This window comes from Gracilinanus agilis, chromosome 4, assembly GCF_016433145.1.
Source record: "Gracilinanus agilis isolate LMUSP501 chromosome 4, AgileGrace, whole genome shotgun sequence".
NCBI classification, from domain to species: domain Eukaryota; kingdom Metazoa; phylum Chordata; class Mammalia; order Didelphimorphia; family Didelphidae; genus Gracilinanus; species Gracilinanus agilis.
In genome coordinates, this window is record NC_058133.1 from 224099112 (window position 1) to 224114715 (window position 15604).

Sequence of the window (15604 nt, forward strand, 5' to 3'; positions counted from 1 at the left end):
CCTGACTTAGGGTCAGGAAAATGTGGGTTCAAGCTCTGTCTCTGATATTACATCCTCACTGTAGAATCTTGAACAAGCCACATATCTTCTCAGTGTCCCAGAGGACTTGCAAAGATTCTAATTTACAGATAGGTTGATGCTCTGCTTGGTGGAAAGTGTTTTATTACATAAATAGTAACTGCCTACAATGGTGAAATAACAGATCTATACTGACTGAAAAAGTTTTGTTTTCTTAAGTGATATTAATTATAACAATGGACATTCAGGATTGCTTACCCAAACCCAGTTCTTTTATCCAATTAAGGAAATTGAATTATTCTAAAGTAAGAGTTCTAATTTCTATATCTAGTAAATGTCATAATCAATATTCCAAATACGAAGTCTTTTATTTTAATATTTAGATGGCAATTCATAGAAAAAAATTTCACAGCCAAAAGTAACTACTTTCTTAGTGTTGGTTTGTGAATTATCACTTTTAAAAATATCTTGTGTTTCCATTCTGAATAAAAAATTTAATACATGTAATAGTTAAGCATTTTCAGTGTCTATGGGTTGGCACAAAAATACTTGTTGATAGAGTTAATCTTTTTCTTTAAAATTTTATACAAATTTAAGAAAGTATCTTTATAGTATTTTTGATACATCTAAGTGATGCTTATTTTTCTTAAGTCCTGAGTAGAAATGCAATTCTCCACTCAGCATATAGTGAAACATTTCTTTTGCCCAATTTGAAAGACCTCACAGTCCAACATGTCATTGTAAGTACTCTTTCATAAAGAATTTTTTTTTAATTTGATTTTTCATTTAGGTTTTGGTTTCATCTAATCTTATGACAATAACAGCATGGCCCAAACCTAATGTTGAGTTAAAATTGAGTATGTGAGAAACTGGAGAACTTGAAAGAAAAAGTTGAATGGGCATGTGATATTATTCCAAGTTAAGTCTTTGAGGAGCATAGGTGAAAGTAAATAGACACTAGAGATAAAGGAAAAATAAATAAGGAAGGGAAAGGATTGAAAGACTTCTCTTAAGTATTTTCACTCATATAACAAAAATATTTGTTGTCACTTTTCTTTGTCCTAGCTATTTCTCCAGTATTTGCATTTCCTTTATGAGAAATGTAGTGAAAATGCTAGTATGACTCTTCCAGGACCCTGTCCTCCAACCCTGAACCAGGTGAGACAGTGATACATTTACTTTGTTCTGAGTAACTAAGAAGTTAACTCTGGTTATAAGCAGAGTTTGGGGTGAAACCATGACTGGTGATCAGAATTGAGTTTCACTAGGGGCAGCTGGGTAGCTCAGAGGAGTGAGAGCCAGGCCTAGAGACGGGAGGTCCTAGGTTCAAACCCAGCCTCAGCCACTTCCCAGCTGTGTGACCCTGGGCAAGTCATTGCCCACCCTTACCAATCTTCTACCTATGAGACAATACACCGACGTACAAGGGTTTAAAAAAAAAAAAAAAGAATTGAGTTTCACTGAGGAATTTTACTGGACTTCATAATCCTCATAAATGACCACTGCACACATCCTTCTTCCGTCCCGAATTAATATCCATTTGGCGGTTGTATTTAAAACCTAAAATTTTTAGAAATTTCCCATCTCGAGGTAGCCTTTTGTACTCCTAAGTAATACATTGAACACATGGAGCAGTGAAATAGTGCTAGTTTTGTGTCAAGAGAGATAAGGATTTAAGTTCCCACAACTGAGATTAATCATGCCACATGTTTCTTAATCTCTCTTAAGTCTCAGTTTTATCATCTTCAAAATGGAAATAACAATTATACTTCATAGGATGATAGAAAAACTCAGATGAGAATGGGTTTGATAGCACTTTGTAAATATTAGAGTGCTTTATAAATGTCAGTTATTACTTTTTGGTCAATGGAATTTAGAGAGAAACTGTCTGGGGACAAATACAGCTAACTAAGTCCTTCTGTTTGATATATAATGCTATATGGAAAATGATACAGAGGAGCGAAATGTTTTTTTTTAATTGAATAAAAAGTATTAGAATATAAATTTATTCAAAGTTCCAATCAGCAATCAGTCCATAAACAGTTATTAAGTACCTACCATATGCCAAACACTGTGCTAAGTGCTAGGTATACAAATATTAAAAAAAGATAGTTCATGCTCCCAAAAAGCTTTAAATTCATCTTTGGGAAAACTAGTAAAACAGACAGAACAGGAATGAGATAAATAGACAGACTTGCTTCATTCTGTTCCAATATATTTTTGCTTCCTCATTTTTTTAAAGCTTTTCATTCCACTTAATTTGGATAATTATGAATATTCAGCATGGTGACCTTTTAAAAAAGTTTATTGTTATGTCTGGATGATTGTGAGCAACAGTTTTGTCTAAAATAATGCTCAAGATAAAGGAAAGTTTATTTGTTGAATTGTTAAGTATATTTTTGGGGCTGTTTGTGTTATACAAAAATATATTATATATATATTCATTTGTAAATGACAACAAAATTCTGGTCACCTGATTATGACTATATTCAATATGTGCTAAATGTTTACATGTAACCTTATAGGTTTGTTTGATTTTTTTTTTTTTTAACCCTTACTTTCCACCTTAGAATCAATAGTATGTATTGGTTCCAAGGCAGAAGAGCGGTAAGGGTTAAGCAATGGATGTTAAGTGACTTACCCAGGGCCACACATTTAGGAAGTGTCTGGGGCCAAATCTGACCTAGGACCTCCTGTCTCTAGGCCTGGCTCTCAATCAACTGAGCTACCCAGCTGCCCCTTGTAACCTTTAAAGTTATATATTGTACTGTTTTGTTTTGTTTTTTCTTTTTCATGCATAATATCCATAAGTCAGTAAATTAGGTCTCACTAAGATAACTTTTCTCTAATTTCTGATGGCAGTGTCCTAGCTTTATATAACTATCATAAACTTTTCCATTTCTATAAATAAGTCCATATGATTTAGCCATTTGTTTGAGAGTTCCTTGGCCACATATTTTTGGTTGAATGCATGTGAATGTGACTCATAGAAGGCCTTTTGATTTCCATGCCTAAATTTTACCCGCCTTAGGTTCCATCTGATATAAAATCACTTTTAATTGTACTTAACAAATGCAGTGGTATGTACATATTGTAGCCTTTTGCTCTGTGAAGTGATACTTGTTGGACTCTGAGTTTTTAACTTGTTAAATATATGCTCCAAGAACATCTATTGATTTTCCTTTTTTGGTTCTGTTATGTTGGCCAGTCTAATAGATAAGAGATATTTCAGTTGTTTTAATTTGCATTTCTCTTACCGTTAGTGAAGCCAGTAGTGCAGTGATGGCAAACCTATGACATGCGTGTCAGCACCGACACATGTAGCCACTTTCAGTGACACACGACCGCATACAGAGAAGTATGGGGCCACATGCTGAGGATGAAACATTTGCTGTAGTGTAGTGTAGACATTCTGTGCACTATAGATGACAATTCTATCTATATTCATTTACTTATTTTGGTTTATTAAATAGTTATATATTACAATTATGCATTTTTGTTATTTAAGCTATAAATATCATGAAATTATGGTTTTTTTATTTGAGTGATACACCACCCGAGTTATACTTGTTTTTTGGCGAATTTTGACACACCAAGCTTAAAAGTTTGCCCATCACTGCAGTAGGGTCATGGTTCAGAGTCTTTGGCTTTATTGGTATTAATCATATCAAATAATCTATAACTTTTTGTATACCAAGTTTTAGAAAGAGGTGCCCTTTATTTCTTAGGACTGTCCATCTCTCCTAAAATGTTTGATTTCACATTAAAAACTTCTTATTCTGGAAATTGTCAGTCATGACAACTGTACAATCAAACAACCTTTAATTTCCTATTTGTCTTCAGATTATGGATTGGATCTGTCTACTGCTAGATGCTCATTTTACGGTGGTTGTGATGATTCCAGAAGCAAAAGGAATATTGGCAAGTCTTTATAAGTTTGTGAAAGCCCAGGTATGTGAATATTAAATACATAAAAAAAATTCATTTTTGTTTCCCTTTCAGTAAAATACCAATTATCACCTAAAATTTAACTAACTATTCAGCATGTTGATTTTAATTATTAGCCAGATGGGATTCATTTATATGTGAGCATCATTAAAATTATACCTTTAAAATTTTCTCTTTAGGTATGGGTTTATTCTGAGCTCAATAAAATTGAAGGAAGTTTACAGCAGCTACAAAAATTGCACCAGCAAAGAAATATGGGATTGTATTCAATTGAAGTGCTTGAACTCATCTGAGAGTAGCATCCATTATGCAGAGACTTTTATGAAGACCTCTTTCTTCAGTGAATTCTCTATTCCTACTCATCCAGTTAAACAGAGGAATTTGTTTTATGACTTTGTTTTGATGTCAAGACAAGTTTCAAAGACCAGAGGAATCAGAACTTACTGCTTCTCACTCCATATTTCATACTGAACTATTCTAGTTTTATAGATGAGTGCTGGGGAGTGGAGAGGCAATGTTCTGCAAGTAACTTTTTTAAAGTATAACTTGGTTGATTTTAAGTATGTATTGTATATGGATAAAAATCTAATTTCTTACAAAATTTTTTTGAGTAGTACTTCTTATAAAACAATTACCATTGAAGTAATACTTAGAAGAATTTATTTTAGTTGAATAAGAAAGCTACCCCAGGTCAGCAGTTCTCATTACCAAACATTTAGAATCTCAATTAAATCAAAGAATTTAACTATTCATGATCTTCTTATTTTCATCTTAATAAATGCTTATTGATTGTTTGACATAATCTAAAAGGACGAGAACAGCAAAAGTCAGAAATAAATTCCAACAAGATAAGAAAAATATTTTACCTCTGCTTCTCCCCACGTGGTACAGAAATGGCAAATGTATCCTAATACATACCCTATGTAACACCTTTGATTTAAACCCATTCTTTCTACAGCCACTATAAGGTAATATCTTGTATTCAGTAACAAGACATATTTTTAAATTTCTAGTTAAAATAATGACCAGTTGGTATTTGTTCTATATTTTGTTTTACAGCATAAAGAGTATAAATACCAAGTGTAACACTTCTAAAATATTGTCCTCATGGTTGATTGAACCATTGTGCTATTCGGAACAATGAAAAGTTTCATGTGGAGAGAAATCATGGATATTTTTGCTTCTTGAAAATATATCTTGAATTATATTAACTTTAGAATAATGAGAAACTGCAATTCTTTAGATCAGTTATCTCCAAACTTTTTGAACTTGTAAAAAAAATTTGAGCACATTCTCATATGTATATTTTTTATGAATTTGTATATGTTCTGCTGTACTGATAGTTTTATACATTAGAAAACTTAAATGATAATAGGAATTTTTAAAAAGATGAAATAAAAACAAAATAATTCTTGATCTTAGAGTTAATAGGGAGCCAGTGGAGTTTTTTGAGTCAGGAAATGATGTAATCAGACCTATACTTTAGAAAAATTACTTTGGCAGCTCTTTGTGGAGGATGGATTGGAAAGAAGAGACACGCTAGTCAAGGAGACTAATTGGGAGGCTATAACATTAATCCAAGTGAGAAGTATTGAGGGCCAGAACTAGGATGATGACTATGTGATTAGAGAGAAGAGGAGAGATGAGGAAGTTGAAATGACAAGATTTGTTAACTGATTGTGGATAGGTGGAGTTGGGAAAGTGAGGTGCTAAAGATCACACAGGTTGTGACACAATTGGGTGACATGTAAGGTAGATAATGGGTTTTGAAACAAAAATGATATTTATAATGAAATCTGTCATCTGTCTCAACTTATCCATGTTTATTTTGTGTAACTCATTCTATACCAAATAAAATTAAATAGTGAGAGGAATCTCTTGTTCATGGGTCACTTCCCCAGAGTTCAGAACTTGCTGAAGATTCCTGCTTCGGCTTCAAGGTTTTTGGGGACAGAGAGAAAGAAGCAATAGGCCCAGTAAATGTTTTGTTTAGACATGAAAGAAATAGCCAAAATGATATTTTTAAATACTTAGGAAAACTTTCTTCTTTCAAAGTCAGATTCTTAAGAAGACAAAGACCTTTTTGTTGTAGCAAAGCCATCCTTGTTGTATAAAAGAGCATCATTTCTCTGCATAAACACAGAAAAACAGATCAAAGGGATTTCTAGCAAAGAATGATGTCTGAAGAGAGGAACCTGGGACACTACCCGCTATGGCTAAGAGATCCTGCTGGAACATTGCCAGCTTACTCTTGAGATGTGCAGTAGTGGGGCACTGTGAAGAAGATCCTTAAATGAAGTTTGGCTTGAGGAGTAGGTGCCCTGGTAACTTCCTAGTTTTAAAACTCATTGTTCTTGCTAACTAGATGGTATAGATCAGGGGTCGGCAAGGTATGGCTCTTGAGCCACAACTGGCTCTTTTGAGGGCCAGATATGGCTCTTTCTGCAGGAGCCATAAAGTCAATTTTTTTTCAGGCACTGTTACAGGAGCGCGCACTGTGAGCGAAATTACATTTTAAAAAATATGGCGTTTATGGCTCTCATGGCCAAAAAGGTTGCTGACCCCTGGTATAGATTATAGATAGAGAGCTGACCTTGAAAGTAGAGAGAACCAGTCAGTCTCTGTCTCTGACATATCCTGGCTCTGAGACCTTGAGCAAAGCATCTACCCTTCTAGTACTTTACAGAATAGATTTCAACCTAAGGTTGTATTTCAACTTTACCAGTTGAGGAAATTTCCTTATTTGGGAGTTCCTTAAGTCAATTCTACAATTCTACAGGTCTATTCCCTGTATCTTTTGTTATAATCATATTAAACTACAAGTCCACTGCTATATTTTCCTGTTTTTATAATGCTGAAGGAATAAGTGCTGATAGGCTCCTCAATTTCAGTGGTAAATATAAATGGCCAGTTATCACCTGTTGTCCAAAAGAGGAAAATTCAATTTGTTCTAAAAAATCAGTTAAAAGTTATTTCTTATTATCTCCAACCCATGTTAATAACTTTAAAATAATTTTTTGGTGTTAAATTTTTATTCCCCCCTCTACCCTTCCCAACCCCCACCCCCGCCACCCCAATTATACATTTCCAACATTTTTTTTTTAAACCCCTACCTTCTGTCTTGGCAGAAGAGTGCTAAGGGTGGGCAATGATGAGGGTCAAGTGACTTGCCCAAGGTCACACAACTGGGAAGTGTCTGAGGTCAGATTTGAACCTAGGACCTCCCGTCTCTAGGCCTGGCTCTCAATCCAATGAGCTACCCAGCTGCCCCTCGTTTCTAATATTTTTCAAAGAATATATAGTCTTAATCTCTTACTCCTTCCACTCCCACTTGAGATGATCATGTAAATCATGTAAAATATTTTTCTATATTAATCCTTTTGTGGAAGTAACTTAGAAAAAAATTTAAAAAGTAAAAAAATGGCCTTAGTCTAGATACAAACACAGTTCTTTTCCTCTGGAAGTAATTAGCATTTTTTATCATTAGTCCTTTTGGATAGTTTTGGATCATTGTATTGCTGAGAATAGCTGTTATTCACAGTTCATTGCAAAGTAGTCCTGTTACTGTATAGTGTTCTCCTGGTTCTGCTTATTTAACTCCCTTCAATTTGTTTAAGTCTTTTCAGAGTTTTTCAGAGCTCTTTCTGCTTGTCATTTCTTACAGCAAAATAGTATTCCATTACCATCATATACTATAACTTAGCCATTGCCTAATTGATGATTATCCCCTCACTTTCTAAATTTTTTCCCCTCTAAAAAGAGCTGCTTTAAATATACTTTCATATATGTATATATACATATACATATACACATGTATATATATACATATATATAAACTCCTTTTTGTTTTTATTTTTTAATCTCTTTGAGATACAAACCTACTAATGGTATTGCTGGGTTAAAGAGTATGTACTATTTTATAGCCCTTTGGGCATAGGTCCAAATTGAATCAATTCACAACTCTCCCAACAGTGCATTTGTGTCCCAGCTTTCCCATATCCCCTCCAAGTTTTGTTATTTTCCTTTTCTGTCATGATAGCCAATCTGATAGGTGTGGAATGGTACCTCAGAGTTGTTTTTAATTTGCATTTCTCTACGTAATAGTGATTTGGAGTGTTTGGTTTTTTTACAAGACCTTAGAGAGCTTTAATTTCTTGGAAAACTGCCTGTTCGTATCCTTTGAACATTTATCAATTGGGGAATGACTTGTATTCTTTTATATTCAACTCATTTCTCTATGTTTTTGAGAAATGAGATCTTTGAGAAACTTGTAAAACATTTTTGCACCATTATGATTACTATGTATTAATTTCCATCCTATTTATCTCTAATTAGTTTCAGACCTTCACCTCCCAAATTTAACCTCTTTTCTGTCACTCCCACACCTCTTCTCTTATCCCCCTCTCCTCCTACTTTCCTGTAGAGTAGGATAGCTTTTTATACCCAATTGATTGTGTATGATTTTCCCTCACTGAGTCAATTCTGATGAGAGTAAGGTTCACATGTTCTCTTCCCCACCTATGTCATCTTTCTCTCCATTATGAACACTCATGCTTCTTTTATGTGCAATAATTTGCCTCATTCTATTTCCCTCTGCTTCCCTCTTCTCCCAATGCATTTCTCTCTCATACTTTAATTTTTTTTATGTTATCCCATCATATTCAACTCATCCCCTTATCTTCAGTCTGTGTACATGACTAACTGCCCTAATAATGACAGAGTTCTTTGGGTGTTACAAGAATCATCTCCCTATACAGGGATGTACACAGTTTAAACTTATTTAATGTCTTTTAATTTCTTTTTATGATTCTCTTGAGTCTTATATTTGGGAGTCAAATTTTCCATTCATCTCTGGTCTTTTCTTCAGAAATGTTTGAAAGTTCTCTATTTCGTTGAATATCCATTTTTCTCCTGAAGGATTATGCTCAGTTTTCTGGGTAAGTGATTCTTGGTTGAAGTTCTAGCTCCTTTTCCCTCTGGAATATCATATTCCAAACTCTTTCATCCTTCTAAGTCTTGTGTTATCTTGGTTGTGGTTCTGTTAATATTTGAATTATTTTTGGCTGCTTGAATATTTTCTTCTTGACCAGGGGGTTTTTTAATTTGGCTATAATATTCCTGGGAGTTTTCATTTTGGGATCTCTTTTAGGAGGTGATCAATGGATTCCTTCGATTTCTATTTTGTTCTCTATTTATATCTACTTAATATCAGGGCAGTTTTCCTTGATGATTTCTTGGAAGATGTCATCTAAGCTTTCAAATAGTCCAGTAATTCTTAATGTCTCTCTCATTGATTTATTTTCCAAGTTATTGTTTTTCCAATGATATGTTTCACATTTTCTTCTATTTTTTGATTTTGAGTGGACTTTGTATCTTCTTTTCTATTTCGCCAATTCTGCTTTGTCTTTACAAAGTTCTTTTCCTTGGTGAATTTATGTACCTCCTTTTCCAAAGGACCAATTTTGTCATTCAAGAAGTTTTTCTCTTCAGTACATTTTTGTATATCTTTTTCCATTTGGCCATTTCTGCTTTTTAAGAAATTCTTCTCTTTGGATTTTTGTGCCTCTTTTTTGCCAATTGGCCTATTCTGTTTTTTAAGATATTCATTTCTGCACTGTTTTTTGTGCCTCCTTTACCAGGCTATTGACTTTTTTCATGATTTTTCCAGATCATTCATTACTTTTCCCAATTTTTCTTCTAACTCATATTTTTAAAAATCTTTTTTGAACTCCTCCATTAATTCTTTTGGGGTTTGAGATCAAATAATATTTTTCTTGGAGGCTTTGGATGTAGCAGTATTGACTTTGTTGTCTTCTTTTGAGTTTGAGTCTACCCTGGCACCAAAATAACTTTCCCTGTTGAGTTTCTTTTTTTGTTGTTTGATCATTTTTCTAATCTTTTTCTTTTAGTTTAAAAAATTGTTAAAGTTGGGCTCTGTAACTGGTGATAGGAGCACTGTTCCAAGCTTCAGGTTCTTTGTATAGCTGCCTTCAGAGGATCTATCTTTTTTCAGTTCTTCTATGTATGTATGTATGTAAGGAGAGCTGTTTTTAATACTCTCCTGGCCTGTGCCCTGGTGTGTGAGTAACCCCAAGTATTCCCCCACTTTGTAAGGATTAAATTTTAATGGTTTGACTAAAATACATGAAAATTATAAATAATAATGGTGGTTGCCAATTCAAAGTATTATTGCTCAAAGTCAAAATGACTTTAATAGCTTTTATTTACAAAAGAGGTGGAAAGAGTGAAAGCAGAGAAATACAAAAGGGTAGAGAAGACATTAGCTTATCTAAACTAAATATTGCTCCAGTGCTCAGATTCATCTAGGACTTGTTGACCTTCAACAGGAATTAAACTCTCTCCAGAACATGGGAAGGGAAAGTCAGCTAGCCACTCACCCAAGTTCCCTCCAAGAGGCAGGTCAAAACGATGATGCAAGCTGAAAGTGATTCCTGAGGCTCACTTTCTTCCTTTTTTCTTGAAGCTGACTTCCTTCTTGGAGTCCAACTTCTTCTTGAAGCTGACTTTCTTCTTGGAGTCGACTTCCCTACCCCCAGAAATTCAGGGCCTTTTATAGTGGCTTCTTCCTCTTTTCACAAGGGCCAAATCATAGCTTCCAAATTGCCCAACACTCCCCAGGGGGCAGTGTTTGTGGGAACCACTTCTTACCTTCTGGAGAGGTGAATACTCATCAAAAGAGTTCACAAATTCCTGGCTGATGGAATTGAAAGGATGGAGAGCTCTTCCACCTAATGCTAAGTAGGGTTTTCAAGCTTTTGTTGATTCAGCTCAAAAGTAGACAAAGGAAAGTTAATCCTGTCTTCACAGTCTGGTGAGGTACTTAGTAAGGGATACTTAAATTATTGTTAACCAAAGTGTTAACTCAAAATGGACAAAGGGAATAAAGGCTTACTTTTCACAGGTGTAAACCCAAAGAGAACAAAGAATTCCCTTTTAGGGCTTGAAACTGACCAGGGTTCCCTGGCTCTCCTTGCCTACAAGTGTTGGTGCATGCTGGTACTCCTTCTCACCCTGGGACTGTTCCCCAGGACTGGGATCTGGCTTTGCATGTGGGTAATGTGATTAGAGTCTTGCACCCAGAGACAACAAAAGGACCTCTATAATCTTCTCCTAAAGAGGTTGCCTGGCCCCCCCTCCCCCTTGCCATCTGTGGCAGAGAATTCCAGAAGCTTTGGCCACTGCTTTAGCTACACCCAAGTCCTGTTGCCATGGAGAGGCCTGTGCTGGCATGATGCATTCCACCTCCACTCCACGTACTAGATCCCTTGTGCAGGCCTTCTAAGTTGTTTTGGACAGCAAAATTATTTCACCTTCTCTTTCTGTGGGGTTATGCTGCTTCAGAATTCATTTTGAGGCATTATACAATAGCTTTTTGAAGAGTAATTGGTACTTACCTTTGTAAAAAAAAAGATACCTATCAGCTATATATGGTGTCATAATTCTTGGACTCTACAATTTTTTTCTTATGAGGATAAATCACTTGGATTTTAACCACTAAATGGAGACTAAAGTTAGATTCCCCTCCCCCCCCCAAAGCTAAATTATAAATTTATTTCTGATGCCATGTATCAGAAGGATTGCTCTTTAAACTGCAGTTCTCTATCTAGGAAGTGAGTTTCCTGCTGTGAACCTTATCTCTTCTGAAGGAAGCTTGACCCAAAAAGATAAAGTTGCTGCTTAATCTTAAGCATCTTACTCCTTCCTCATGTGCTTTCTTATGTTAATTTTTGCCAACTATTTTTATGTTCCAGTTTGTTATGGCTCATATTCTAATTTAAAGATAGAGCTTTTCCATGTATGGGAACCAGAGAGTGTCTATGAAAAGCAAATAAGGCCAAAGTCAGAAGAAGGATGACCCCCTCCCTAAGTGAAGAAAAAAGAAGTTTGGAGACACAGAGAAGTTCAATTCAAGTCAGTCAACATTTATTGAGCATCTACTCTCATCCAGAAGCCAGGCACAGGAGACAGAAAAATGAAACCAATCCTGCTTTTAATGAGTTTGGTTTCAAAAACTCATTTTCATAAGCAAGGTTTTAGAAGCATTGCTTTCTGAAAATAATCTTAGCTTTTACTAATAGTAAGTTCAGTCAAACTGAATCAGTGTCAAAAAAAATGTTGGAAGATTTCCATCAGAACTGAATTAAGGCAGATATGCCAGCTCCTCAATAGCATACCACAACAAAAGCCTGAAATTCATCCTGGATCAAATAATGATCAAGAATTCTAATAGAAGCTACAGTGATATCTTTCCCTCCTAGAACTTCAGAGCCATCCAGAATTCCAGGGTCAATAGGAAAGGAAACTACTTGCCTAGCCAGCACCAGTTTGCCTGTACGGCAAACAAAAAAATGTCATAGTAGAAGACTTTGAGAAAGCCCCTGGATCTTGGAAACTATGAAAAATAGCAATGTCATTTGGCAGCACTTAGAATAACAGCCCAGATCTCTTGTACTTTAATCCATATCTAGTCTATATAGGGTCTTGAAGATTTAAAATCTTTCAGAAGTTCAGGGGCGGTAGCCAGCCTCAAAGATGGAGATCAACAAAGGAAACCCAGGTCATTCAAGATAAGACCAAACAGGTCAAAATACCCCACCCCCAAAAATCAGGTCAGTAAGCCTATCACAGAACCTCAGTTCAGAAACTAAACCTGAAGACAGGAAAGAAGTAAACAAAAACAGTATAAGAAAAATTATTGTAGATCTAGAGGTACTCAAAAATACATTTTAGAAGAAAACTCCAAAACTGCCAGCAGAAAGTTGGGAGGGGGAATTGGTTTTCCACAAAAACCATGTACCCAAAAGAAATAGAAGTGTTTTTTTTTTAAACAAATAACAGCTCTAAAGAAAAGGATGGGAAGGAGAACATTTAGCTTAGAAAAGGAATTATTAAACATTGCCATTAGTTGGGTAAGCACTGAGATCATTATGTGTCACTGACTACTAATGACAGAAATATTAGAGAATGAAAAGGTTGAAAAAATAGAAGAATATATATATATGCTGTCAAAAACAATTGACCTGAAAAAATGTTATCTCAACACAGGATTATTTAAGAATCATTGGAATCCCTGAAAATCATGATTTTTTTTTAAAAAGCCTAAGCACTCAGTTTTGTGGGAATTGTCCAGATTTATTAGAAGAACTAAAAGGCAAAGTGAAGATAGAATCTACCAACCACCTCCTGAAAGGAAACCCAAAAGGAAAGGTCCCAGGAATGTGGCAGCCAAAATCCAGAGTACCTATGTCAAAGAAAAAGTAGTAAGAAGCAATTCAAGTACCAAGGAAGGTCAGTCAAAAACACACAAGGTCTGGCAATGTCTACTGTAAATGAGAGGAAACCTTTCAAGGTGGGATTCCAAAAAGCAAAGAATAGATCTTTATGACCAAGAATAACAGCTTACAAAGCTGATTATAATCTTACAGAGGAGGAAAATGGACCTTAATAAGACTTTCAGACATTTCTGATGAAAATTAGAGCCAAGCAGGAATTCTGAAATACAAACCTAAAAAGTCAAGAGAAACCTAGAAGGGTCTATTTTTTTGAGCAATTGATAGAGGTGATGTGGGACAGCTAAGTGGCACAGTGGATGGAATGCTGGGTTTGGAGTCAGGAAGACTGATCTTTGTAAATTCAAATCTGGCCTCAGATACTTAATCTATATGACCCTGGGTAAATCACTTAATCCTGTTTGCCTTAGCTCCTCATCTATAAAATGAGCTGGAGAAAGAAATGGCAAATTACTCCAATATCTTTGGCAAGAAAACCCCAAATGAGGCATTAAAGAGTCAGATACAACTCAACAGCAACAAATATGATGATGTGTTAACATCCTAATCAGAAGGAAAAAACAAGTGTCCTTTTAGATCCTTCATATCTTTAAAGGATATTGAAATTAAGAAAGAAAAACATAGGTCAAAGGAGGAGGAAGATTGGTTCTGCCCCAAGAGTTCTAAAACCTTAGAAATAAGTAGTATCTATATGAATCCAAGAACTAACATTTCCCATCCACTGATAAGGCAAGAAAAGAGAATATCCATTATATGTATTAAATCACAAAGTATGTATTTACATTAGCCATGTTCTGAAAGAAAGAAAAAGAATGGAAAAAATGCTTCCATCTGCATTCTGAATCCATCTGGAGGTGTATAACATTTTATATCAGATTTCCTAAGTCTTTCAGAGAACTTAAGAGAGTCGCTTAAAAAATTAAATGAAAAAAATAACTTTAGCAAAATAGCACAAACAACAAAAATACAATTAATCGGTCCTTTGATTATTAACAAAGCTCAGAAGGAAAAGCCAGAAGAGAAATTCCTTTCAGAGTAACTCCAGTTGTATGAAATACCTGAGTCTAGCCACCAAGGTAGAGAAATGGTTCATGCTTTTTTTTTTAATAGGACCAACAATGATATGAGGCAATATCTTGAATTATATTTAAGTGAGGCAGAATTGCACAATTATAAATCCAGTGGCAAGACAAAAGTCAGGGTGACTGTGGCATCTTTCATATTTGACCGATCTCTAAGCACTGCACAGTGCCAGCTTCAGGTGTCTTCATAGTTGCTGGAACAAATTATTCTTATCCACTCATTCTACTGCCAGGGGAAGTCTTTACATGCTCAGGATAGACATCCCTCGAACTCAGAGACAAGTCTGAGACCTGTCAGTTATTCTCACCTTGGTTTAGACCCCCTCCATGATGGTTTACCATCCCTGCCAAGACGGTTTACCAAGGCGTGGCAACTGCGCATGTGAGAACTTCTTGGAGTCACAAGTGAGAATTGGATGAAAGGTGAACACTAAAGGTGGATGTAGCAGCCCTGAAAAGGATTTGACAAACCTTCATACCAGAGTTGCTAGTTCTATAGGAACATGCCATATACCTCATAATTAAAAAGTATTCATTAAAGAAGTATATGAACTTCTTTTAAGTTTCTTTACATATTCAGTGCCATACCAAACCACCAAAGTTACTTTATAGACCTTGTGAAAAATAACAAAATTCAACTGAAAGATCAAAAGGTTAATTATCTTAAGGGAAAGAATGAAAAAAAAAATAGGAAGGGGGGAACTAGTAGTACCAGATCTCAAACTATATTACAAAGCAGTAATTATTAAAAAAACTATTTGGCACTGGTTAAAAAATAGAAAAGCTGATCAGAGGAACTGATTAGACTCATAAGACCTAGAAGCAATCAAATTTAGTAACAGAATGTTCTTTAAGCCAAAGGATGCAAATTGCTGGGTTAAGGACTCATTATTCAAAAACTTGAGAAAACAACCAATCTGAAAGAAATCTAGTTTAGACTCGTTATAAACAAAACAGAGAAAAAACAAGATACCTTTTCACAACTATGTTGCCAATTTTTAAAACTGAGGTTCTATTTCATACCAATCAGATTGACAAGGATGACAAAAAAAAATGACAGTTATTAAAGAGGCAATGAGAGAACAGACAACTCATGCACTGTTGGTGGAGTTATGAGGTTAACCAAATATTCTGGAAAGCTACTTGGAGCAACACCCAAATAACATCAAACTATACATACTCTTTGACTCAGCAATACCACTGCCAGGTATATACTTCAGAGTTAGAAAATAATGATAATAGTAA

At 35.1% G+C, this 15604-nt stretch overlaps 1 protein-coding gene across 1 annotated transcript in view; it reads left to right on the forward strand.

Annotated features, from left to right (window-relative positions):
• Positions 1 to 5834, forward strand: part of NOL11 (nucleolar protein 11) — a 30574-nt gene extending 24740 nt beyond the window's left edge. Inside the window, exons 15-18 of the mRNA XM_044677005.1 lie at positions 680 to 758; positions 1084 to 1176; positions 3862 to 3969; positions 4146 to 5834. Coding sequence (XP_044532940.1) covers positions 680 to 758; positions 1084 to 1176; positions 3862 to 3969; positions 4146 to 4259 — 394 coding nt within the window. The 3' untranslated portion in view covers positions 4260 to 5834. The remainder of the gene's footprint in view (positions 1 to 679; positions 759 to 1083; positions 1177 to 3861; positions 3970 to 4145) is intronic.
• The last annotated feature ends 9770 nt before the right edge of the window (positions 5835 to 15604 follow it).